Genomic DNA, 25,565 nt, shown 5'->3' on the forward strand with positions numbered 1-25,565 from the left:
AACCTCATTATAATCAAGTGCCCTAAATATTATCAATGTTTATTAAAAAAATGTTTTTACTTACCAATTTAGCTTACCATCAAATCACAGATTCCTTGGTTTAGCACCAAAACAATTTCAATTAATTTTAGATGGACAGTATAATATTTGTAAGCGTTCACGTAACAAATTCGTATAATTTCATTAGAAATTTTACTTTTTCATTTCATATAAATATAAAAACTTTATGGTATAGTATATAGTACGGACAAGGAAGAAATCAACTTTGGTATATGCGAATGTAGCTGAGAAAAAAATATCAGACAGAACCATAACTTATAGTAGTTTGCTTTGTTTGCTACTTCTCTCTGAGTCAGAGGGTTCAGTGTAACTGTCCTACCAAAACAACCAATAAGAACAAGACAAAACCCTCTCTCTCTCTCTTTCTCCGCCCCTCTTTCCCTCTCTCTCTCCTCTGCATCTCCTCTGCATCTTCTCTGTTCATCCTCAGGTGCTGTGCACATGGCGGCTGTAGGTCAAATCTCCACCGGAATGTCAGTAGATCGCACTCTCTCCTCCTGCAAAAACATTGGAGTTTCCATATCACCTCTCCGGCGAACTCTAATCGGCACTGGAAGGTCTAGTATCTCTCTCCGTCAATGTTCTCTCGCCGTCAGATCGATTAAAATCAGTCAAGACACCCGGAGAGTTAAAGCTTATGCCGAGAACGGTGCTTTTGATGTGGTCAGTTCATTCATTTTTTTTGTTTTTTTTGAGTTTTCCCCTAATTGCTAATTTTGTTTTCTTGTTTGTCACGTTCCGTCTGATTCAGTATTGTTAGGATTCGATTATGATATCATTCAATCTGAATATTGCTATTTTGAATGTGAATTTGTGGGTTTATTTGTTAGGGAGTGTTGGATTCTTCAGTTGATTCATCATATAAACTGGCGGATTCTAGAACAAGTAATAATGATTCGAGGAGAAAAACTAAGATTGTGTGTACGATTGGACCGTCTTCGAGTTCTAGGGAGATGATATGGAAGCTCGCTGAAGCTGGAATGAACGTGGCTCGTTTGAATATGTCTCATGGTGATCATGCTTCTCATCAGAAAACTATCGATTTTGTCAAGGAATACAATTCTCTGTTTGTTGACAAAGCCATTGCTATTATGTTGGATACAAAGGTATAATAATCTTTTTTTTTTTAGTCTGTTAAGATGAAAATGTTATGAAAGTTTCTGTTTTTATTTGTATGCTATGCTTTGTGAAGGGTCCTGAGGTTCGAAGTGGGGATGTACCTCAGCCGATATTTCTTGAAGAGGGTCAAGAGTTTAATTTTACTACCAAGAGAGGTGTTTCGCTTAAAGACACTGTTACTGTAAATTATGATGATTTTGTAAACGATGTTGAAGTTGGGGACATACTTTTGGTGGATGGTAAGAGTACTAGTAAATCTTTGTGGGTTTTGTTTGGAGTCTTTGTTTTTAGTTCATTTGTGACAAGAGGTTCCTTCTTGTGTCTCTTTATTACTAGGTGGGATGATGTCACTAGGTGTTACATCAAAGACTAGCGAGTTGGTGAAGTGTGTAGTAATTGATGGTGGAGAGCTTCAGTCTAGACGTCACTTGAATGTTCGAGGAAAGAGTGCGACTCTTCCTTCCATTACAGGTTGATACCAGCTAGTGTTTTCACAATACCTTGCATCAAGGAACATTTCTAACTCGAAAAGTTTTTTGAATGATTATACTAACTCTCGTTTTAACTCCATTGCAGACAAAGATTGGGAAGACATTAAATTTGGAGTGGATAACCAAGTCGATTTCTATGCAGTCTCATTTGTTAAAGATGCTAAAGTTGTCCATGAGTTGAAGAAGTATCTCAAAAGTAAGTCTGTCCTCTTTTCTCCAGTCTCCTATCAGCTTTGGTGAAAAATGTCTGTGAAACTAATAGAAATTTTCAAATGTTTTGATAGCCTGCAGTGCTGACATATCGGTGATTGTGAAAATTGAAAGTGCGGACTCTGTAAAGAATCTTCCTTCTATCATATCTGCTTGTGATGGGGTTGGTTTCATAGTCTTTTCTATGATCAAAGTTAATATGTTGATGCTTAGTGCTGAGTTTTTTCCTTAGCTTATATAATTATTGATTCTTTTTCAGGCGATGGTTGCTCGTGGAGATCTTGGAGCTGAACTTCCCGTTGAAGAGGTTCCCTTGTTACAGGTAAATCCAAGACTGAAAATTATGAAACATAGAGTTAGACTTTGTTGGTACTTATGCTTTTGCTATTATGTGTTAATTTTTAGGAAGAGATAATCAGAAGGTGTAGGAGCATTCATAAACCAGTGATTGTCGCCACAAACATGCTAGAGAGTATGATTAACCATCCAACACCTACAAGAGCTGAAGTCTCTGACATTGCAATTGCAGTACGTGAAGGTGCAGATGCTATCATGCTTTCTGGTGAAACCGCACATGGAAAGTTCGTATTTTAATCAAACCATTACTTTGTATTTTTGTCAATATAACTTACATGTCATGTGATCTTGAATGTTCTTGTATTTTTTTTTTAAAATTCTTGGATTTCAGGTTCCCGCTGAAAGCTGTTAACGTAATGCATACTGTGGCGTTGAGAACTGAGGCAAGTCTACCTGTCAGAACCTCTGCAACCCCTACCACTGCTTACAAGGTACTTCACAAATTCCTCATACCAGAACTATGAAATATGGTACATTAGTCAAATGCAAATGTTAATAGCGACATTCTTCCTACAGGGTCACATGGGGCAAATGTTTGCTTTTCATGCCTCTATAATGGCAAATACACTGAGCACACCGCTAATTGTATTCACGAGAACCGGATCCATGGCAGTGCTTTTAAGCCATTACCGCCCATCCGCAACAATTTTCGCCTTCACAAACCAGTAAGTGTTTGTTTATCTGTCACTCAGTGAATGTCCAAATTTTTTAATCAGAGGAATTGGATTTAATCGATCTACTGGTTTGTTTCCTTTAGGAGAAGGATAATGCAAAGGCTGGCTCTATATCAAGGTGTCATGCCTATATATATGGCGTTCTCGGATGATGCTGAAGATACATATGCCCGGTCTCTGAAACTCTTACAAGTACTACATTAACCCAAGTTCATTCTCATTTATCAACCTTACATTTTCTGGCAGAAGTGGTTTTGCAAACACTTATCTGTTATAAAATGCTCAGGACGAGGATATGCTTAAGGAAGGACAAAATGTAACTCTTGTACAAAGCGGCGCGCAACCCATTTGGCGTGAAGAATCAACCCATCTCATACAAGTTCGTAAGATAAAGATAGGTGGATGATGTTATTTTTTACTTCTTGAGCTACACTACATCTTCACTTTACTCAGCTTTCTTACTCTTGACACACTTTGATCCATATTTTTTTTTGAATCACTCACCAGTGAATCAAACAACCATATATACATTTTCAAGTTATTGAAGTTTTTTTTTCTTTCTTTCTGGTTTTGGTTGAGTACATGTCATGGAAGATTTCTGTCTCGCTCATCTTATTACTTACTGGTAAGAGTAATCCACATAATCCATGACAGTTAAGTCTTTATGGCTTAGGATTTTAAAGAAGTAGATTTTTCGACGAAAAAGAGACTAATCCGATTTAGCCTTTTTTATTATGAATCAGTTTGTTGTTTTACACATCACCGGAAAAACTGAAAAAACAAAACCACACATTTGTTAGACTTTAGAATCCTTCTCTCGTTCCTCTTCACTCTCAGAGTCATCTTCATCATCATCACTCATGTCTTGCATCTCATTTTTTCCTTCTAGTTGTATAGATTTGTACCACTTCGCACATGCAATGTATACTACCAGGTCAATGCTGGTTAATGCAGCCAAGAGGAAGTAGAATCTGTCCAAGTGACCTTTGTTGAGGTTCCTTGGAATCCAACCAGGCATGTGATCCTCTGTAGAGATCTTCACCACCATTGTCACCAACAAGCTACTCACAAAGTTCCCCATTGACATTGACATCATACATAGAGCACTCCCGAAGCTCTTTAGTCCGTCTGGTGTCTGCGCGTTGAAGAACTCAAGCTGACCTACGTACATGAACACTTCTGATGCCCCTATGAGCGAGTATTGTGGAGCCTGCAAAGAAGAAAAGATTGTCAGGACTCAAAAGTTTCTTCTGTAAGTTGTTTATCTAAGGACCGAAGTGGGTTTTCATGTTTGTGATCATTACCTGCCAGAAGATGCTTAAGGAGCTTGAGCCATCACAGTGAGTGCAACTCTTGTCTGCATACTTAAGCCTATAACATTCCACAACTCCAGCAGCAACCATAGCGATGACAGCAATCACAAGCCCGATTCCCATCCTGTGAAGCTCGGTGATTCCCTTTGATCCATTCTTCTTGAATCTGTTGGCGACTGGCTCGAGAACTCTTCTGTATAGGAATATGAACAGAGCGACGCTAAGGATGTCAAAGCTAGACATACTTGCGGGAGGGATTTTGAAATCCGAGATATTGGTATTCATCGCAGCGCCTTGCTCCACAAAGAGAGATGCCATTTGGGTGAAGACGACTGAGTAGATAATAGTGCATAGCCAAATTGGCATCAATCTAAGAATGCACTTGACTTCCTCCACTTGTGTCACTGGACATAGCCTCCATGGGTTCACTGCGTCTTGTTTCTTGTCATCTAGATCTCTTGCAGTGATGTAAGCTGCTTTGTCCAAGAATCTGAAATTCCAAAAGAAACATGTTAGAACACTTCCATGGCATTGACATATATGGTGAAAATGTGGTTTCTTGGCAACTTACTTGAATTCATCAGAATGCATTATCCTCCTCCCTGTATTTTCAGAAGCATTTTTCCCTTGGCTGTCTTCATCATACATCTCCTCTCTCCCTCGTAATGGCGCCTCCACCGATGATTTCTTCGTTGCAGCGACCAAAACTTGGCAAAACCTCGAAAGAGGATTACCCGTGGGCTTGAAATATCGGTATCTCGGTGTTCCAACGAGGAAAAGAATCAAAGCAATGACAGCAGAGCCAGTGGACGCCCAAAACCCGAGCGCCCACATTCCCTCGTCTTCAAAATATCCCAAGATGGTGTTTGAAAAGAGTGAACCGAGGTTCAAAGCAAGGTAGAAGTAGCTGAAGAAGGCGATCTTTGAGTACCCTTCTTTAGGATGCTCCTCATCGAACTGATCCGCTCCAAGAGTTGCAATGTTTGGTTGGTAACCGCCATATCCCAATGCGATCAAGTAGATGGAGAAGTAGAACATTGTGATCTCCATCATGGAATGCGAACCACAAGGTGTGACTTCATCCCCGCAACCTATTGGTCTGATCAAGAACATGTACGATGATAGCGATAGCGATGAAAGTCCCTGAGGTTTCACATAAAAAGAAAGCGTTAGAATCAGCGTAGAACGTTTTAACATTGGATGAATCTTATTTTGGTTGTTGCTATTAACTTACAATAACAAAAATGACTTGGAAGATAGCACAAGTCTTGTAACGACCCCAGTAGGAATCGCTAAGAAACGCTCCGACCAATGAGAAGATATAAACGGTTCCTGTCCATTTGCTAACATTGTTAGCTGCGTCTGCGTTGTTTTGTTGCAAAACGCGCGTTAGGAACAGCACCAGATTCACTCCAACTCCAAAGAATGCTAGTGTCGCCAACCCCTGGTTCACTATTAAACCGGAAAAATTATATTAGAAATTGGTTTAGCAATTGAACCAAACTATATATTACTATTTGATTTGAAAGAAACCGGAATAGGTAGATGAATGAATGACATTGAATGATTGTTTAATAATTGAAACTAAGTTCCGTGTTCGTCAAGATGACGTTAACACTTCTTTGGTTGGATTGTATTTAATGACTACTTCATTATTGTCCCACCTTCTAACGAAATCAAAACTTATATGATATTACAAATAACTAAAATGTTAGCTAATCGAATTCCATATGCGAAATACAAATCGTTAACTAATAATAATAATCTTATGAAATTTTTATTAAAAGTATTACGTGGATCCTACTAACTAAATCAAAAAGCAAAATGGAAAAGAAAAAGAAAAGAAGACCACTAAAATCTCTAAATTTGTGTTTATGTATAAAAATAGATGTTTTGTGAAATATACTAAAAGTATAATTTAATATCAACACAACTTATTATAAGATAAAAATGTTAGGAAAAAATGTGAAGAAGTGCACGTGGCATTAGCTAACGACATAGAAAATGAAATGGGTAATTACGTGTAAGGCAGCGTAATTCCACTAACACATGCTTTCCTTGCACTTATGTTTAATATTATTAGTGTCGTCTTCCTCAAAATAGTTTCTCTTTTTCTTTTTTTGGTTAAACTTCATCAAAGTATCTTTAAAAAACCTAAATATCTCTCTCCATATATAGAGTCACTTACAAATCTGAATGTTCTCATTTTCAGTTATTCTAAAATGACAAACAAGATCCATATAATGGATAAAAACACTCAATCATTCAGATCTCTTACATCATATTAGTTGCGTTCGAATTCTTAGTTTTTTTTTTTGGAGAAAATGATTGAAAAGTACTCATATGTTCAATTTATATAATAATTAATTTTCATCATAGCTTGGTATTGTTTTCTTTAAAACATAGGGATCTCTATAATTCATAAATAAATAATGACAAGAATATTCAGGGATTCCTATGAATTTCAATCTATGATCTACCTGGTTACAAAAATATTTAAAAGAAAAGTTATATATGTCATGTGGTTGGGGTTTTTACCAAAACATGCAGCCTACGTTCGAACACATGGATATGTCTTGACACGTTCACGTACAACTCGAAGTTAATTCTACATAAATTTGTTGGTTCTATTGTCACTTTCCTAGTTTCTGATAACTTATTACATACCTCAAAGATAAGCATGCATATCAATCAATCCACACACTCTTAGATATACATCATATCGGTATCCCTATTTTTATTTTATTTTTGTCAATATGTTTATTGATATCGATTTTATACTTTTTTGTTTTTTTTCAGGTGGATATCTACATAATTATACGGTACAAATATGTATATTATATATTTACATGCATGTGTGCTACAAAATAATGCAAACATGTATGTTTCAGTATACAAATAATGTATTAAGACATAATAGTGATACGAATCCATTAAATGGGGACCGGCCCTGAATATACCTATGTAAGGATGCCATGAGTTTGCATGTGGTATCTTTGAGAAAAGGACATGCAGAACCAAAAACAAATATATGAAAATTCTATATTTTAAGGTATCACTCATCGGATGGAATATGTTTGATAAAACTAATTGAAACTGATCTTCTTTTTTTTTTTTTTTTAAGTTTAATAAAAGAAAAATGAAACTGATATATTTGGTATCTATATAGCTTAATAAATTGTAAATTTTTGAATAGGGAAGAGGGAAACATACGAAGAATGACGATGGCAGCAACCCATTGGCCTGAGTTAGAACGAATAGAGGGACGACCATAGAAATCCACAGTCCCATCTCTTGTTTCCTCATTTCCTTCTTTCTTCTTCATCGTCTGCATTTTCATTTACATTTGATTCGATTAATTTCTACACACATGTCAATTGTTATACCTGTTTAATAATATGCTCTATTTGTATCTACCAACTTTGGTCCCTCTTGATACAGAGAGATTCTTACGTTCAATAGTTTTTGTGTTTTGGAACTTGACTAAAAACGTTTTTTTTTCTTCTCTTTTTCTAACTTTATTGTGCATTGCCACGTATTCGTTTTGTAGACACAATTTTCAAGATTATTTGGATTTATTCTCGACTTTAAATTTGCAGTACAACCAAATATATATACTTATAAGAGTTAGAAAAGAATATGAGCTATAATATAGCCAATATTATAGAGCTTAATTAAAAGCTAATATGAAGAAAAAAAAAGAAAAAAAAAGAAAAGATGTTGAACTAAATGTATTTTGCGCATAAAGATCGTGACTCTCCATTTCACTGAGCATGCCCTTTGATCCTGAGCCACCAAAAACTTTTTAAAGTTTTACCATAATTATTAGTTACTAAAAAAACACAAAATTCCTATTGTGGTCACAGCTGATATCTAAGGAACAAAAAACTTAATTACATAATCATAATCTTATGAGGAAGAAAAGTAGATGCCCATTTAATTATATCAAAGCTAAAGAAATAATCAAAGGGACAATTAAGCTTAAAAATAACTTACGTCTTTGTTATATATCTCTAGGCAAGACATTTCTGATGATATTTGATTATATGTATGGGGGAGGTTTAGGGAAGATAGTGATAACGAAACTCTCTTTAGTTTTGGTGTTTTTTTGTTGTTGTTTTTTTCTTCTTCTCTTTAAATGATATGAGAGAAATATAGAGCAAAGGACGAAGAAGGAAGAAGCAGAAAGCAAGTTCAAGCTTGGATGTTGTAGAGAAGAGAAGAATGAGAATAAATAGAAGTTTGGAAGATGATTTGAACGGTCCTGATTTTACATGGGACACTCACATGCCCAATACCTATTTTTAATTTATAAATTCTAAAAAAAAAAATGCACTCAAAAGCACGATGACGAAAAATAAAAAGCTCAAAAGCACAAGTCTAATTATACGGAAATTAATATTTGCAATTTTTTCCCAAAATTTTTGTTTGCGTGGCTGAAAGGATACTTTATGTGCTTTTAAAACTTTGGGCTGTGGCTGAGGCTGAGGCGGAGGGTCAGTCGGAGGCTATTTTTCTTGTTTCTTATGCAAAACTTAAAAACTTTTGTAGTGACAGATACAATTTATGATTCCAAAATTTTTATCATAAAGGAAAATCCCAAATATCTCTTATCAAATATAGTCATAGATTGGGATTTTTTTTTGGATTAAAGGTACATTTTAGATTAAAGGTACGCATGGATTGGGATTTTTTTGGAGCTTCTAATAATTTCTTATATCTGATTTAGTCCTGTGTGAATGTGATCATATTTATCATTTATGATAAACGAACATATATTTATTTAAAGATATTAAGTTAGTTGTAAGTTTTCAATGATATTAATCCATCAATAAAACTAATAATTTTCAAAATATAAAATATAATAAGCATAAATGTTTTTATGTATAAGTACATGGGCGGAGCTAGGGTAGAAGCATGTGGGTCAATTGACCCTGGTGAAATTTTAAATTTAGTTGAATTTTTAGGAAAAAAATCAAATTGACCCTGATAAAATAGCAGAATTGACCTTTATAAAAAAATTAATAACACAATTGACCTCTTAAATAATATTTTGACCCTGATGAATTGAATTCCTAGCTCCGTCACTGTATAAGTATGGCTTAGTCATTACTACTTATTAGGGACATCTGTAAAAAAATGTACCAAAATTTAGTTGCATTTTGTAACATATACCTTGTTTTATTTTTACTTTCGAAGTTAATATTTTCATTTGGAAAATATCATATAAAATACCATTATTATGATTTATAGTTTTTGGCAAAGGCATATATACCATTTCTGATGTTATAAATTACAACACTACTAGTTCTTCATCATTACTTAACATCATATTATTAATAGTAAAGAATCTCTATCTTGTTTGTAAGAATATAAAATTCTAAAATATACAAATTACAACACTACTAGTTCTTCATCATTACTTTTTTCTTCATCATTACTTAACATCATATTATTAATAGTAAAGAATCTCTATCTTGTTTGTAAAAATTAAAATTCTAAAATATACAAATGTATAAAAAGGTCATGACTACGATACTAAAAGGACGACAGTTAAGTCGTTAATCCACAAATTTAAGTTGTATCACAAACTAATCAATCCGAAAAAGTGTTCTCTTAATGTCCTCTTAATCAAGTAATCACAGAAATGTCCCCTTATTAATCAATCCACATAAGTGTTTATTTCGCACTAATTAAGAGGAATTCAAATTAAGTAGTTTAAAGTCAATCCACTACAGTAGTATGAAAATAGGTACCGTACGTTCTTTCTAATTTATTTGAATTCTCCACCATATTTGATGTAACCATTAACAAATCGATTAAAAAGACTATGAATTTCAATATTAATGTGGAGGGTATATTGTAATCAGAATATTGTTTTTATTATTAGGAATTTTCATGTCTGAAATAATTTCGGTTTATTTCTAGCAATTTTTACTATTTTTCTCATCTTGTAAATTTACAGAAAAAATTAACTGCGACTTTATATATATGATCTTTATTATGAAATTTAAATACATAAATACCATGATCTAGATGTATAACTTCTACCGACAATAAAGAATTTCGTCTAATACAACCTAACTAACCACAAGCATGCTTGCCATTTTCTATTTTTTCTCTTTGTTTGCTTCATGTTCTCTAGTGAATTTTGTTTTGTTAATGTTACCTTTTATCATTGACATTGACATGGCTTCTCTTTTCCTTTTCTAAGATTTCGATTTTTCCAGCTTTTATTTTCCATTTTCACTCGTGTGGACCAAAAACGAAAATATCAAAATCATTACAAATTAACATCGAATTGAACACTGACAAAAACATAGACTTCAACATGATGGCACATATGCATTTTATACGTGTAAATTCTGTAACCAAGTAATTTTCATTATCTGATTATTAGTGTTTTGGTTCTTATATTCGCGAGTCGACGCAACATAAATGGATGAAAATAGTTTTACTTTCACCACAATTATTCGATCACATTCGTTTAATTATTCAATTTCAAAATAAGTAAATTTCTACATCATCATGTGTTAAGCAAGCAATCCGATTCTAAAAATTAATCGATAAACTGACTATCAACAAACCACATGATTCACCACTCGGTTTTTAGATCTATCAATCAGTAGATGATCGACTGGTTTACTGGTTTAGTTGGGAGATTCAATGATCAAAAGGATCCCAAGATTTTTCTATTTAAACTGAAAATTTATTCATAACAATATATATAAATTGGGAAAAATACCTTTTAGACGATTCCAAACCAATCTAATAAAACATGCTCAAATTGAAACTTATATGATAAATATTTTTGTTTCTGAATAAGAGTTAAGAAAAAAAAATAGTAAAGAATGTTCAAAGGTCCTTTAATTGATTATTTTGGAGTCCACTTACTCCTTACTAGTACAAGATTAATTGGCAGACAAATCGATTATTTGACCGAATTTTAAAACATTAGTTTATAAGTTGTTAGAGATAATTTATACGTATTCCTTTTTGGACGAATATAATGTTAAATGATTGTCCAAATTAATAACTAAACTTTATCTGATCATATTTTGTATTATTAAAATCGGTTGACGTTCACAGCATTCTGATAAATATTGTTTCCTATCTTAACGTACGACATGTATATATATTTTTTTTTTGTTCAAACAGATGTTATTATTCATTATAGAAAGAGTAACCTACAAGGTAGAGAAGAGGGCATAGCAAAGCATTCCTCAAAGTTTAAGACAACAAAGTAGTAAAGATAGATAAGGGCAAGAGATATTAGGAGCTTGAGAGCTATGGACCAAAAGTTAGCTAGCAATTTGGAGCTTGTAAGATCAAGGCATATCAATGCTATTTCCTTGAGCAAGTCAAAGGAAAGGAGGGTGGCCACTGTCTTGCAAAGAAGATTGGATGGCAATGAAACGAGCAAAGCTGAGAGTCTCATCGGAGATAGAGCTTTGACGAGGGGTTGAGCAGGGTTGAGATTGCTCTGAGAAACGGTACCAACAGCGGTGGTTGCGATTCAGAAGTTGGGAGATGGAAGCTTGGAGAGGTTGTGGTAACCACTGGTTCTTAGAGCATGGGTCATAATGCCACTAATTTCCAAACTTGATTAAAGGATCTTCAAAAAGTTGATAAAATGTAGTTTGAAGCACAAAAACGGTAGGCGAGATAAGGAGAGGAGGTTGATGGAGCAGAGGTAACCCCCACTCAAAAGAGGTGGGATCATAATGCCAATCTTCATCAGTCTATAACCTTCATCTAGAGGTTCATCCTTAAATGGATCTAGTAACAAGGTTCTCAAAAGACTCTTAGACCAAAGTAGCAAAAGAGGTTGGCTAAGGTTCACTAGCAGTCTTCGGACTAATGATACCGTTAAGCTAAACAACTATTGGCTAGGTAGGGGGAGAGTGGATTTCAGCCTAAACCTAGTTACAAGACGAGTCTGGAACAATTGAGCTCTTGGTGGTATGGAGGATACGGGTTCAGGAAAAGCAAGCAACAGAGATAATCTGATTGGCTCAGATTCACTAACAAAGAACAGCAATGCAAGCTTCCAAACCAAGCTATTCAACTGGCCTTGACACAATGGAGATTCAAGCAAAATCGAAGTAATTAGGGATGTGCTACCGAGTATAACTCGACTTGACCAAGCAGAATACACTAATACTAGCCGATTTGGCCTTGATATGAATTTAAAGCTCACGGAACTAAGGCTCTTCCAGGTCAGGAATGACTTATAGTTTATCCAAGGGAAACTATCTTCCAGGGTTCCGAGATAAGAGTGGAGATTAAACCTGGGGCAAAGGGTTACCGGAGGAGAAGTAGAGGTCGTCAGGGATGAAGGTTTCTTCGTCAGAAAGTTCACCGGTTCTAGCGTCACAACAGAGCTTTCGTCCAGCTTCATCCAAGCAAGACAGTTGGTGAGAGGATCTAGATCCCAGGATCGGAAAGATGTTGACATTGACGGTAAGAGGGTGCGGTGAGACAAACAGAAATTGGGCCTAGAGGGACTCTTAAAAATCTCAGTAGCGATAACCGGGGGTTGGAGACTCTATAGGACAAATTCACCGAAGAGAGTAATCAGAAGCGGGAGAGACGAGAGTGGTTGAAGCTGACGCATGGGCAGGGGTGAGATCTAGGATCTCCGAAAACCTTCGATAGAACTGAAACTAGAGTTAAACATACTACAGGGGAAAAGGAGGCAGCGGAGATGAAGAAAACAGGTCGTAGCGACGCCGATCGGACTCGGCGCCGCTGGAGAAGAGAGCCTCGGTAGTTGTGCCAGAGAGGATAGACAGCTAGAGCGAACTCAGACAAGGTACTTTTTAGACATGTATACTTATGTAGACTAATTTGGCTAAGTGTACACTTGGAAAAGATCGTTGAAACGTTAGATAATTTTCTTTTACTAGAAATTGTTCATTTTGAGTGATAGATATACTGTAAAAATAATTTCTGTAGTGTGTTAATTAATGTTATTGATCTAATATACGGAACAAAAACTGTGGATAGATCCACACACAGACACATATTACAAATATTTGTGTAGGTGCATGTTCTTGGTTGATATGCAAGAGTTAGACAATGACTTTTGATTTTTAGATAAAAAAATGTTTTAAACTTTAAAAAAGATACCAAATGGGATGTCATGTTACTATGATCAGTCGATCTTACCTATCATGGGAAAAAAGTAAAGGAAGTTCTTCAAAAGCAATCATCTTCTCCATTACAATTGTGGCAACAAGTGAAAAAAATAATTAAGTAAAGTTATTTATGCCCATTGTTTTTGTTTCTCCAAATTAAATTACTAGTTCACCATATAACAGCTTTTTTTTTTCTTTTTTGTCTTCTAATAGCTATGAGTTATATATCATTCATAGACTTGTTGTTGCAAGTAAATTTGAAAAAGCTTTTTTTATGTAAAGCTTGATTGACATAAAAACAAAAAACACAATCATACTAACTAGTGAAAAAAGAAAGAAAATATTATATAGACGCATTTCTATGGTCATCATTAGACTCAATACATTATTTAATTTACCATGCATATAATTTTAACATTGATTCAACAGTAAAAGTACTGCTCTAAATTAGTGTGAATCCGTCGTAAAGTGGTCATATTCGTGGAGTTAGCAGGGTATTCGCCTTCTTTGATCCTTTTAATTTTACTCTTTTTTTTTTTTATCCTTTTGATTTTACTCTGTAATAGTTTTATCCGAATCATCTACATGTTCGTTAGCACCGTTCATTTTGATATATTACAAGTACAACTTTACACTCTATTGTTGGAGAATATTACAATTAAAGTAGAATATCATACATTAATAGAAATGGTAATACTTTTAAGCGAGTTATTTTAAGACAAAAATTAGACTCATTGCGAAATTTGTAGGACGCCAACTTTAAACTAAGATAGTTAAAAAAAAACAACAAATGGAAAACTCACTAGAAGTGGTTCCTAACCTCGACCAAGTTTCTTTTCAAAGATGTTAGATATTAACTTTTGTGTTAATCTATATACTAGTTTTGTGTTAGTGTTAAAAGTCGAAATTTACCATATATATATATATATATATATATGCTAATTCGGAACACTTTCATATTCTAAATAGTTTGTCTATGAAGGATGATTCTATTTCTGGTCAAAAATATTATTATGCTTCTTAATCCGAAGAGATGTGTAAACGTCACACACCTCATAATTTATAGGTTTAAGAAAATATTAATGACGAGATAAATTTACAGGTGAGACGACCTATCAAATCAAAACTAATCATCCGGTTGAAATAATCGAGTAATCAAGTACAATAAGAAGATTTATCTGTCCAAAGCTTTTCAAATGACTAATTAACAGTAAAGCCTTGTGTACAAATTGAAAAGCAATTGCTCGTATTACGTCCACCCACTTACTTATCAAATTGTCTCTCTTACGTAACCAAATCACCTTTTTAATAAAATAAAACAACGTCCATTCAAAATATCGGCTTTAGCTTAACAATAAATAATAAAAACAGTAGAGAATCAAGAACAAATCACTTATCAGGCTTTACCAATGTCCCCCCATCTACACAATAGCGAACTTAAGTAATTATATTTATAAAGTCCGCAGGAGCTTGAGTTGGATCCCACTTCATATATGTGTGTAGGTATTGGCTTGTTTTGTTTTTATTTTATTAAGACATCAACATCCTTACCAAATAATTAATTTTAATAAATCAATTAACTTTTTTATAAGAGAAATAAAAGGTCAATAAAAGTTGTGGTGAAATTCGGTCATAATCTAATCTATTTGCCTAGTTTATTTTATTGGTCCAAGTCATATATATATATATATATATATATATATCTTATATTTCACAGTTGATACTTGATAGATAATATATATAGCTGGATAGATTTGTTTTTGCCATCTTGCGTGTGCTTTTTTTTTTTTTCATAAAATATGTGCACGTTCGATCTCATTCTAATGCCTAAGTTCGGCTGGATTGTTCGTATAATAAACTAGGGTGATAATGTTATACTTTTCGTTTTCTTCTTCTATTTATTTTATGTTGCTGTTTTCCATTATTACCAATGTTTTCTAATTAAACCACACGAGAGAGCACATTAAACCATAAAGATTTATGAGTTTTAGGACGATGGTGGTGCAGCTTTAGTTTCAGAACAAAGATAATTAATACAACAATATATAATAGTATAACTAATTAACACAAACTTCCATTTGATTGTTTCCCACCGTTTAATATTTGATTTTGTTAGAATTGTTGGTTCTACATCGAAATTTTAATTTGGAAGATTTACGGACTAGTATATTGTACATAAAGCAATGTTTTTAAAGACCTGTCCAACCGTGATCCCGTAGGTATTCCGATTAAAGTTACTTCTAAAAACCAAGCAAATAAAAATTTGCAAAGAACCATAAAACCCTGTTAAAACCATGTGAACCGGCATGTCAGTTTTAAATTGATTTTTCTTTTATTTTAATTACACTTTAAACTCAAACTAAATTAATAAATAAATGTTGTTATTTATAAAAGAATCATTTCGTTATTTTATCTAATCATTTAAAAGTTTAATTTTAGTATGGTCCAGTGAACCAGTGATCCAAAAAACTTTTGGTTTGGTTTTAAAAACATTGATATAAAGGTATGGCGATCTTTCATTGTTAAATTTTAACCAATGTTTTTACACCCGGAACGGACCAGCCAGTCAGACCGATCCAACCGCGACCCGGTAGGTATTCCAATAAGATTTACCTCTAAAAACCTAACAAATAAAAATCCTCAAAGCACCAGAAAAAATTTCCTAAAACTCTGTGAACCAATGATTGAACTGGCAGGTCGATCTCAAATTAATATATTTTATTTATGTCACACTTCAAACTCAAATCAAATTATAAATAAATATTGTTATTTACAAAAAAATTACTTAATTATTTTATCTAATCATTTAAAAGTTTAATTTTAGTTATTTAGTACTTAACTATGTATGTTTTGTTCTAATATTTATAATATAAAAATGTAAACAAACCATAAACTAATTGACTCATGATTTAACCAGTCTGACCAATTGACCCAGTGATCCGAAAGACTTCTACTTCACCGAAAGACTTCTACTTCACCTTCCAGTCAGATTTTGAAAACATTGATTTTAACTTTTAAACGTGAGGTTAATCCTACACACTTACTAATAGATTTGATTGTATATAACGTCGCGACGACACTGTTTTCAAAATATTTCAAGTAATAATTTGTAATCGAGCATATAAAGTATAGATTCTACGATGGATAACTAATTTTATAAATGAATTTCAATACACGTAAAAGAAAAGATTCATGTCGAAAAACAACTCGTACTTGAATTAAATATATATATATATATATATATATATATATCGTAGAAATTATTATATATTAGATTTGGAGTTTTTCAACAATAACATATCGACTTGCATACAAAACGAAAACTACAAACAAAACTTAAATGAAAAAAATGTGGACGTTGATGATACACAAAAACAGTCAGAACATCACAAAAATGATACTTTTTCTTTCAGTGTTAAAATTATAATTAACCGAGTCAAGTTCTCGACATAATTTAAAATTTGAAAGCATAATGTTTGTATAACAATAGGAAAATAGTGAATTTTGGGCCAATAGAAACCCTAGAAAAAAAAAGGGACATCACAGTCCCGTCCACTATATAGTTACTCCATCAACCAACAAAGGCAAGGTCCACTCATACTGTTCATGTGTGATAAATTACATCATCGGCTTCACTTATCACTATAGTGGACTGTGGACTAAAAATTGAGTATTGGACTAGATTAGGCTGCAAATAGACAGAGCTAGTCTAATCTAAAGATAATTTAAGTTTATTAGCCACATATGAGAATTTGTGACACTTTTATTTATTTATAAAACCAAATTTTAAGTGACGTTGTCAACTTTGGTCTACTTTTGTAGCAAAAGAGCAAACGACGTGGTTTGGGTACAATATAAAAAAACTTTTCAAGAAATTGCTTGAAGCTCTATAGATTGGGTGTGGCCAAAATGGTTGGTTCAGACAAATATTAGACGGTGCGAGATTAAGATCGATTTGGAAGATATTTCAATTATACTAAAGACTAAAAGACACGAAAAATTTTCATTTTCAATAATATTTTTCTTCTTTTAGTTAGTTTAAGCAAAGACTCCATCCTCGACATTTTGATACGACACTGTTCAATTAATTTCGCTTCAAATAACATCCTCGATTTATGTATACATGTTAAAATCACAACATATATATATATATATATATATATGTTAAACAAAAGAAAATGACATTATCAACGCTGCAAAAGCTTGATAACCGCTTATTATCTGTATACGATCATATTCGACAAGTTTATACACTGATTCCTTTGAAATGTGAACCAAATCGAGACGTACGTACTCACTGCAAACCAAAAGAAACCCTAGCTAAGTTGGTTTCGGGAAACCTAAAGCATTATTTTAGGAGAATATTGCCAAATTATAGATTTAAACCATTCATTGTAATTAGTAATAGTTTGTATGTTTAAACTAAATAAATATAATTCAGGTATACCCGAATGTTAAATACGTATTATCCCACTGATTCATAAGCAAATAGTTAGAGCTTTACTGCTTAGTGGTGACTCAAACGGATCAATCATAATCATAGTTAAGGAAACAATTAATTGTTTATCTTGTATAGATATGATTACGTTCTACTATTTCAGACATATTTGTTCATCATTACGTATTACATTATCGACTAGTATTTTGGAAAATGATAAAAATAAGTAAAGCAAATCATGATCTAATTCTTCCATATTACAAGGCTTTTTTTTTTTTTTTTTTTTTTTAAATCTAGAGTTCTCCGCGTTTTCAATTACTCCCTCCACTGTTTTTACTTGTCATTCTAGATATAAATTTTTGTTTCATATTACTTGTCGTTTTATGTTTACGATGCAACTTTATTAATTAAATTTTCAGTTTTATTCCTTACTTTTAGTTTATTAATTATTTAAAATAAATGAACAATATATTAATGAAGGATAAAATAGAAAATTAAATAGTTTTCTTAATATTTGTGAAATTACCTAGAATGACAAGTAATATAAAACAGAGGGAATAGTACACTTGGATCTTTTGTCTACACCACTAGTTTTACTTTTCCACATTTAAATTAATTACTAATCATTAGGTACAAGTTTTCATTTTTTGCATATGCATCATCCATTATCTTATAACCAACCGTACATTATTTTATATAGTAACTTTAATTTATGAAACTTTTGCCTCGCAAAAATTTGGTAATTTTGCACCACACTTATAATATTTTCGTGTTATTTTGTCAATCCATATATATGTGGAGTGACATGTCTCTTTTCAGTCGACAACTATTGATGAGCTGTATCTAATTTATACTCTAATTATGTATAATCGCAATTATGCTTCTTTGATGACCGTTGGGAAAGGGATTATGCTTCTTTAAATGTTTATAATGACTCTTCACGTACGGCTTTATTCATCCTAGTGGTTAATGAAAGGTCATTTTACTTTGTCGAATGATTGGTTTATGGGATCTAGATCTCAAACTATCTAGATTTCATGTTTAAATATTAGAAATACAAAACATACTCATATAAACTGATATCGATTATAGATTTATAGGTTATATTTTTATAATTAAATTATATATATATATATATAATGAGGTTTCATTTGGTATATTTTTACACTTTTAAGTGATGCCAAAATGTTTTTCTTGATGAAATTTAAGTTCAACATATTATTTTGGTCAAGTCTAGTCTGAGTTAGGTTTCAAAATTTACATCAAAACCAAAAACTAAACTAACTTTTTATCTGAAATATTTCTTTAAGTTCGATAGTACTCGGTATGATTAACTAAACCCAAAATAGAACCCTTTGGCATGTCGTATGGTCTAGATAACGATTTTACTTGTAATCAGTGAAAAAAGCAATTGTATAACTTTTCGTAAAATTTGATTCATTCAATTGCATTAATATTGGTGTATAGACCGACCGATTAAGTTCGGTTGTGTAATCTGGTTCGTTTGAAATAAAAAAAAAACAATTATTCAATCAGATTGTAAACAAAATTCAACTCATACAATCAGGATCAGCCATGAGTTAGTAGTACTCACAACTTTAGTAGGCTACTTGTCCACTTGGCTTGTATGTATGTGGTGGTTATTAAGTACGGGCAAATGCAGTTTTTAATTCTTATCATTTTCCTTTCAAGCTTTTCAAATAGCTAGATAGGATTTTTAGTGACATTCTTAAACATTGTTGTCAGTGTCGTCTTATTGTAAAGTCTTGCCTATTTTTGTTTGGTCTTCCTAAAGTGTGTCTACTTACTTCTACTATTGTTCATGTTATTCATTAATGTTCTTTGGACAAATGTGATGTCATATTGCAAAAAACCTCACATATACATATTAATTACTTTTAACTAATACAAGTTAATGAGAAGACAAATAGAAACTTAGGTCTTGATTTTGACAGCAAACCTTTAAAGCTAATACAACTGGTAACATCGAATCTGGAAATATGTGGAGTAAAACGTACGTATTATATAGATAAAATAGATATTAAAGTTTCTTCCACTAAAAAATAATCTTTCTATTCAATCATTTATTTACTTTGGCTGACTAAAAGATCTAAATGCTGAAACATAATACTCTTTCTGTTTCGTAAAACTTGAATTGTTTCATAAAACTTGAATTATACATATATGTCTTTATCTAATGAATAATTTATCATTTAAATTTAATAAAAAGAATTTTGGGTTGAAAATAAATTAGAAAATTTGATGTAAAAAATCACATTAAAAATATAAAGTGACGGTATTTGTGAAACAAATAAAAAACTCAAGATGACATTCTTTGTGAAACCGAGGAAATATGTGTATTCTAATATTTTCTTTCGTATTATGTTCTATAATTAAGTAACATATTGTGATCACATTTTTTATGCTTTACTAAGAAAATTCCACGTGATCTTATATGACAAATTTATATGACAAATCTTCTAGTAGAAGCAAATATTTCAGGTAAATTGGATCACCATATATGTGGTTAATATCTTTGGATATTCTAACAACTATAGTTCATGATCTCTAACGCCAAAATCCCTTCTTAATAATTCTTTCAACCAAGTTAGTGTTATAACTTTTTCCCTGTTTTGGGTATTGTATATCAATACCCTTGGGATAGTTTTAGGTATCATTTTCAGCGTTATCCTTTAGATTTTTGTATCGCATATTAAATACTTAAAAGCATATATATGATATATCTGAGATTAATTTGTTTCTGTAAGATTGTGAATAAACTCCGTGAGGAGGCTCGTCTCATATATCAACAATATATATAGTGTACTTCTTAGGGTTCGGTACATTGAGAATATTCTATACAGAGCAATAATAAGAATATTTCCATATATCTATTCTATCACTCCTCCACAGTCGGAGCATGAGGAGGACGAATGCTCAGGCTGGACCAAAAATCAACAAACAATGGTGAAGGTAACCCTTTAGTAAAGATATCGGCATACTGATGTGCAGACGGAACATGCAGGACCCGAATCTGACCGAGAGCTACTTTCTCACGAACAAAGTGAATGTCTATCTCAATATGCTTTGTCCGTTGATGCTTAACAGGATTGGAAAAAGATATACAGCACTGATATTGTCACAATATACCACAGTAGCTCGATTGAGAGGAATGTGAAGTTCGAGAAACATATTACGTAACCAAGTAGCTTCGGAAACAGCATTCGCGACCCCTTTGTATTCGGCTTTAGCACTTGAGCGAGATACCGTTGGTTGCCGTTTCCACGACCAAGAGATCAGATTATCACCGAAAAAAATGCAAAACCCAGAGGTAGACCGGCGAGTAGTGGGACAGCCGGCCCAATCAGCGTCCGAGTAAGCAGTAAGAGTGCTGGCGGAGGTTGGAGCAAGGTACTCGGCGTCAGGATAGGCAGTTAAGGACGTGGCAGAGTTCTTATAGAAATGGAGACTGTGACTCAATGTGCCTTGCAAATAACGAAGGATACGCTTCAAGGCAGTGAAATGAGGCTCACGTGGATCATGCATGAAGAGGCACACTTGCTGAACAGCGAATCAGATGTCGGGGCGTGTGAACGTCAAGTACTGAAGTGCACCGGCTAGAATACGATACAAAGTCGGATCGGCGACGGAGGAGCCCTCATCAGCAGCAAGCTTGCCTTGTGTATCAACCGGAGTGAGACATGATTTGCAATTACTCATCCCAGCGCAAGCAATAATGTCAACGACATAGTTGCGTTGATGAAGGAAAAGACCGGAGCTGTTACGGATGAACGTGATGCCAAGGAAGTGATGAAGGTGACCACGATACGTCATTTCAAACTCCTTGTTCAGAGATGCAATGATCATGTTAAGGAGAGGAGTGGAGGAGGCAGTGAGGCCAATGTCGTCAACGTATAGAAGCAGGTAAGCAAGATCAGATCCACGTTTAAGAACAAAGAGTGAAGGATTGGAGAGACTTTGTTTGAAACCAATCTTCTTGGCATAGTTGGCAAATCGTGTGTTCCAAGCACGAGGGGCCTGTTTGAGGTCGTATAGTGACTTGCGGAGCAAGCAAACATGATCTGGCTTAAGAGGATCAACATATCTGGGAGGTTGATGCATGTAAACGACTTCATCGAGTTCACCATTAAGGAAAGCATTCTTGACATCGAGTTGTCGGAGAGGCCAATCCTTTGTGACGGCGACGTGAAGAACCTAGCGAATAGTAGCAGGTTTGACGACAGGGCTAAACGTCTCGTCACAATCGACACCAATCTCCTGTGATTTGCCATTGGCTACTAACCGTGCCTTGTAGCGAGCCAAACTCCCATCTGCATGAAATTTGTGCTTAACCAACCATAAACAACGAATCACATTAGTGTTAGGAGGCCGTGGAAAAAGGTTCCAAGTACCATTCTTAATTTGAGCAAAATATTCCTCATCCATGCAGGATTCCAAAATGGATCCTTTGCAGCATGTACATGAGAGAAAGGAATTGGGGAAATAGCATTGACATTAAGGTTAAATCGTGTGATGGGCTTAGTGATGCCACTTTTGCTTCGAGTGGTCATGGGATGAGGTTGCGGTTGTGGATTTTGAGGAGGTAAAACGAGAGGAACAGTGGGAGGGACGGACAGAGGACTCACGGGAACGGTTGGGATAGAATGTTTTATGGGAGGCAAAGAAACCGAAGACACAGAAGGAGATGTGTGAACCGCGTTTTTGAATGCGGAGAAAGGGAACACGGCTTCATCAAAAATGACATGCCTAGAGAGAATAATATTGTTAGTAGAGAGATCTAGGCACCTGTAACCACGATGATTCGAGGGATAACCAAGAAAAACACAAGCAGTAGAACGGGGAGCAAGTTTATGTGGAGAAGTGGGAAGAAGGTTAGGATAACATAAACAGCCAAAAATGCGAAGGTGAGAATAGGATACCGGTCTTTGGAACAGTTTGGTGAGTGGAATCGCATTATCAATTGTCGATGATGGAGTGATGTTCAGCAGATAGACCGCAGTATGAAGAGCTTCAACCCAGTAAGTGTACGTCATACTAGCTTGAACGAGTAGAGTGCGAACAATGTTGTTGATGGTGTGTAGCATGCGTTCAGCTTTTCCATTTTGTTGAAAGGTATGCAGACATGAGAAGCGGATAGTTGTCCCATCCGACGCCAAGTAGTCGAGGAGCATACGATTGTTAAATTCTCCCCCATTGTCACATTGAAGGGACCTGATACGGTAGTTGAATTGAGTCTTCACATAGGTCGAAAAATGTAAATATCTGCTGAACGTATCACTCTTATGTTTGAGTGGATAAATCCATACAAACTGAGAAAAATGATCAAGGAACAAGAGATAATATTTGATTCCACTTAAACTGAGAGTAGGAGAAGTCCAAAGATCCGAATGAATAATATCAAAGGGTTGCAAGACAATAGTATTAGAAGAAATAAAAGGAAGACGAGTGTGTTTGCCAAGTTGACATTCGTGACACACATTATTAGACTTATTAAACGAAATAGACGAAGATGAAGAAGCAAGTTGGCGATGATGCGCACTACTAAGGGGACCAAGACGTTTGTGCCACATATCACTGGACGGTGAAGCCGCCATGAGAGCATGTGGTGAGACGAGCGACTTGGAGGGAACCACCGTGTAGAACGGACCGGGGCTGTCACATCGAAGTAGCTTGGTCCGAGTGGGAAGATCCTTAATAGAAAAACCAAAAGGATCAAACTCAAGAGATAAATTATTGTCGGTGACAAAACGACGGACATAAATTAAGTTTCTTAACAATAGAGGGGCAAACAAGAATATTTCGAAGACAAAAGGGACGAGGAGATGAAGAGAGAGTAACATGACCGATGTTAGTAACAGGCGCAAGAGAGCCATTTCCTACTGTAATCATTGGAAGTTTGCTCAAATTTCGAATAGAACTTAGATTACCTTGAGTATTGGTGATATGATTAATAGCACCAGAATCCATGACCCATTCACTAGCGGTTGGGTCTTGCAGCGTCATGGTGTTGAGTGCATGAGCAAGAGCAGTGGGCACGTAGTCAGAGTGGTCGGAGAGAGGAGGTGGTGCCACGGAGTGTCCTTGAGCGAGATGAGCAGCAGCATGAGATGAGGAAGGGTGTGAGGAGTCATCGAGGTGGCGGAGAACACCCTAACATAAGCAATGAGTCTCAAAGAGCTCACGCCACTTGTCGTAGTTGAGTTTTTCCATATCAAGAACGATCGGAACATATGCCCGGATCTGAGACAGACCAAAGAGTTTGTCGTTGGAGGAAGCTGCTGGAGCAGTCATGGTGAAAAGACAAAAACAAGGACAGAAAGAGGAGAAGAAGACGAAGAGAATAAGAGACGAGAAGAAGATGGAAAGGAAAGAGAAAACAAAAGCGGAGTTGGATCAGATGTGCGGCTAGGGTTTAAGATGAACCTAGTGCTCTAATAGGTAGAGGCAAAAATAATGATTAGCTAGCATAATTAGGCTTAGAAGTTAAGAGTAATTATGTTTTAGACTCCATGTTTCACAAGCAACTTTTTACAAGTTGCGAGTCATTTATATCATTAATACTAGTATAGTATCATTATGTATGTATTTTCTAGTATAGTAATCATTTTCTTATAATACCCGAGCCAAAAGTCAAACTAATGTGTGGAACTTATGAAATCATGAGTATTATGACCACTGGAAACAAAATAACCTATCATAATTGATATCAATATGGGAACAGATGAATCCTAGTTATTCCTTCAACCATTAATGTATCAACAACGTTACAGTAAATCGGTTTACTATTTCTTAATAATCTTAGTAATTTTTAATTGGCAAACATAGCACCACTTAAAGTTACATGGTTATATATATGTATCTAATCATATTTTTTCTAATATAGGACCATAAGAAACTATTTCACCATAAGAAACAAAAAAAAGGCACTATAAGAAAGTGTCATATTACTTCGATATGAAATCGTAATCGATGTGACTTAATGTTAATATATGTATCATACAGGTTACAAACATATATTATATATCCTAACTATCCGACGAGCTGTCTACCAAAAACTAGTTAGTGGCTTTTGATTGGCTTATGTACACTCAAACATCAACGGGATATACCAAACATCACGTTACAATATAACATATATATTATAGACATTATGTTTTATCCTGTCTATCAAAATATATGTCCCTAAACATGGATGTAGAAGAAAAGTGTTTTCTGTGTTCGTAAGAAAACTCCAAAGTATAATCAAGATTCAAGATACTGATCAGTCCGAGTAAGAAGGTTCAAGATTAAAATATATATTGAACCGTTCGAGGTAAAGGTGGAGCAAAACGTCAAAGACGTCTAAGTGTTATAATTGCTACGATCGAATTCTAGGAACATTTTCTCAATATTTGAATTTCTATATATTCAGTTGCACCGAAAAAAAAAATATGTATATTCGAGTTATCAAATCATTCAGCTCGTGTCTGTCAACTTTATATTTCTTCCTCACGCTCGAGCAGGTCATCACTAGTGAGATCATTGTTTAGAGAACTTTGCAAATTAGCGACGAATGCACGCAACTAAGATGCAAAACCTAGCTATGTAAAGTCCTTTTAACAAAACAAAAAACCTAACAATGTAGTTAACTTACAAGAGTTTTATCATTATGTAAAAATTGTGGACGATATAATAATGTTTACAATTAGTATTTATTTATTTTATTCAAAAGAAAAAGAAAAGAATTACAAACAAATACGATG

At 34.3% G+C, this 25,565-nt stretch overlaps 2 protein-coding genes across 2 annotated transcripts; one reads left to right on the top strand and one right to left on the bottom strand.

The window, feature by feature from the left end:
* On the top strand, positions 331–3,474 carry LOC104777276 (plastidial pyruvate kinase 3, chloroplastic-like). Its single transcript, XM_010501491.2, has 12 exons — positions 331–723; positions 891–1,166; positions 1,253–1,418; positions 1,516–1,650; positions 1,756–1,866; positions 1,955–2,043; positions 2,140–2,202; positions 2,286–2,461; positions 2,569–2,668; positions 2,754–2,902; positions 2,995–3,103; positions 3,198–3,474. The coding sequence occupies exons 1-12, from the start codon at positions 502–504 to the stop codon at positions 3,315–3,317; spliced, it is 1,716 nt and encodes a 571-aa protein (XP_010499793.1). The 5' UTR covers positions 331–501; the 3' UTR covers positions 3,318–3,474.
* On the bottom strand, positions 3,602–8,438 carry LOC104777277 (protein NRT1/ PTR FAMILY 7.3-like). Its single transcript, XM_010501492.2, has 6 exons — positions 8,221–8,438; positions 7,438–7,552; positions 5,459–5,676; positions 4,796–5,367; positions 4,216–4,714; positions 3,602–4,121 (listed from the first exon to the last, which is right to left on the bottom strand). Exons 1-6 carry the CDS (start codon positions 8,248–8,250, stop codon positions 3,708–3,710), a joined length of 1,848 nt encoding a protein of 615 aa, XP_010499794.1. The 5' UTR covers positions 8,251–8,438; the 3' UTR covers positions 3,602–3,707.

The sequence above is a fragment of the Camelina sativa genome, chromosome 3 (assembly GCF_000633955.1).
Source record: "Camelina sativa cultivar DH55 chromosome 3, Cs, whole genome shotgun sequence".
Taxonomy (NCBI): Eukaryota; Viridiplantae; Streptophyta; class Magnoliopsida; order Brassicales; family Brassicaceae; genus Camelina; species Camelina sativa.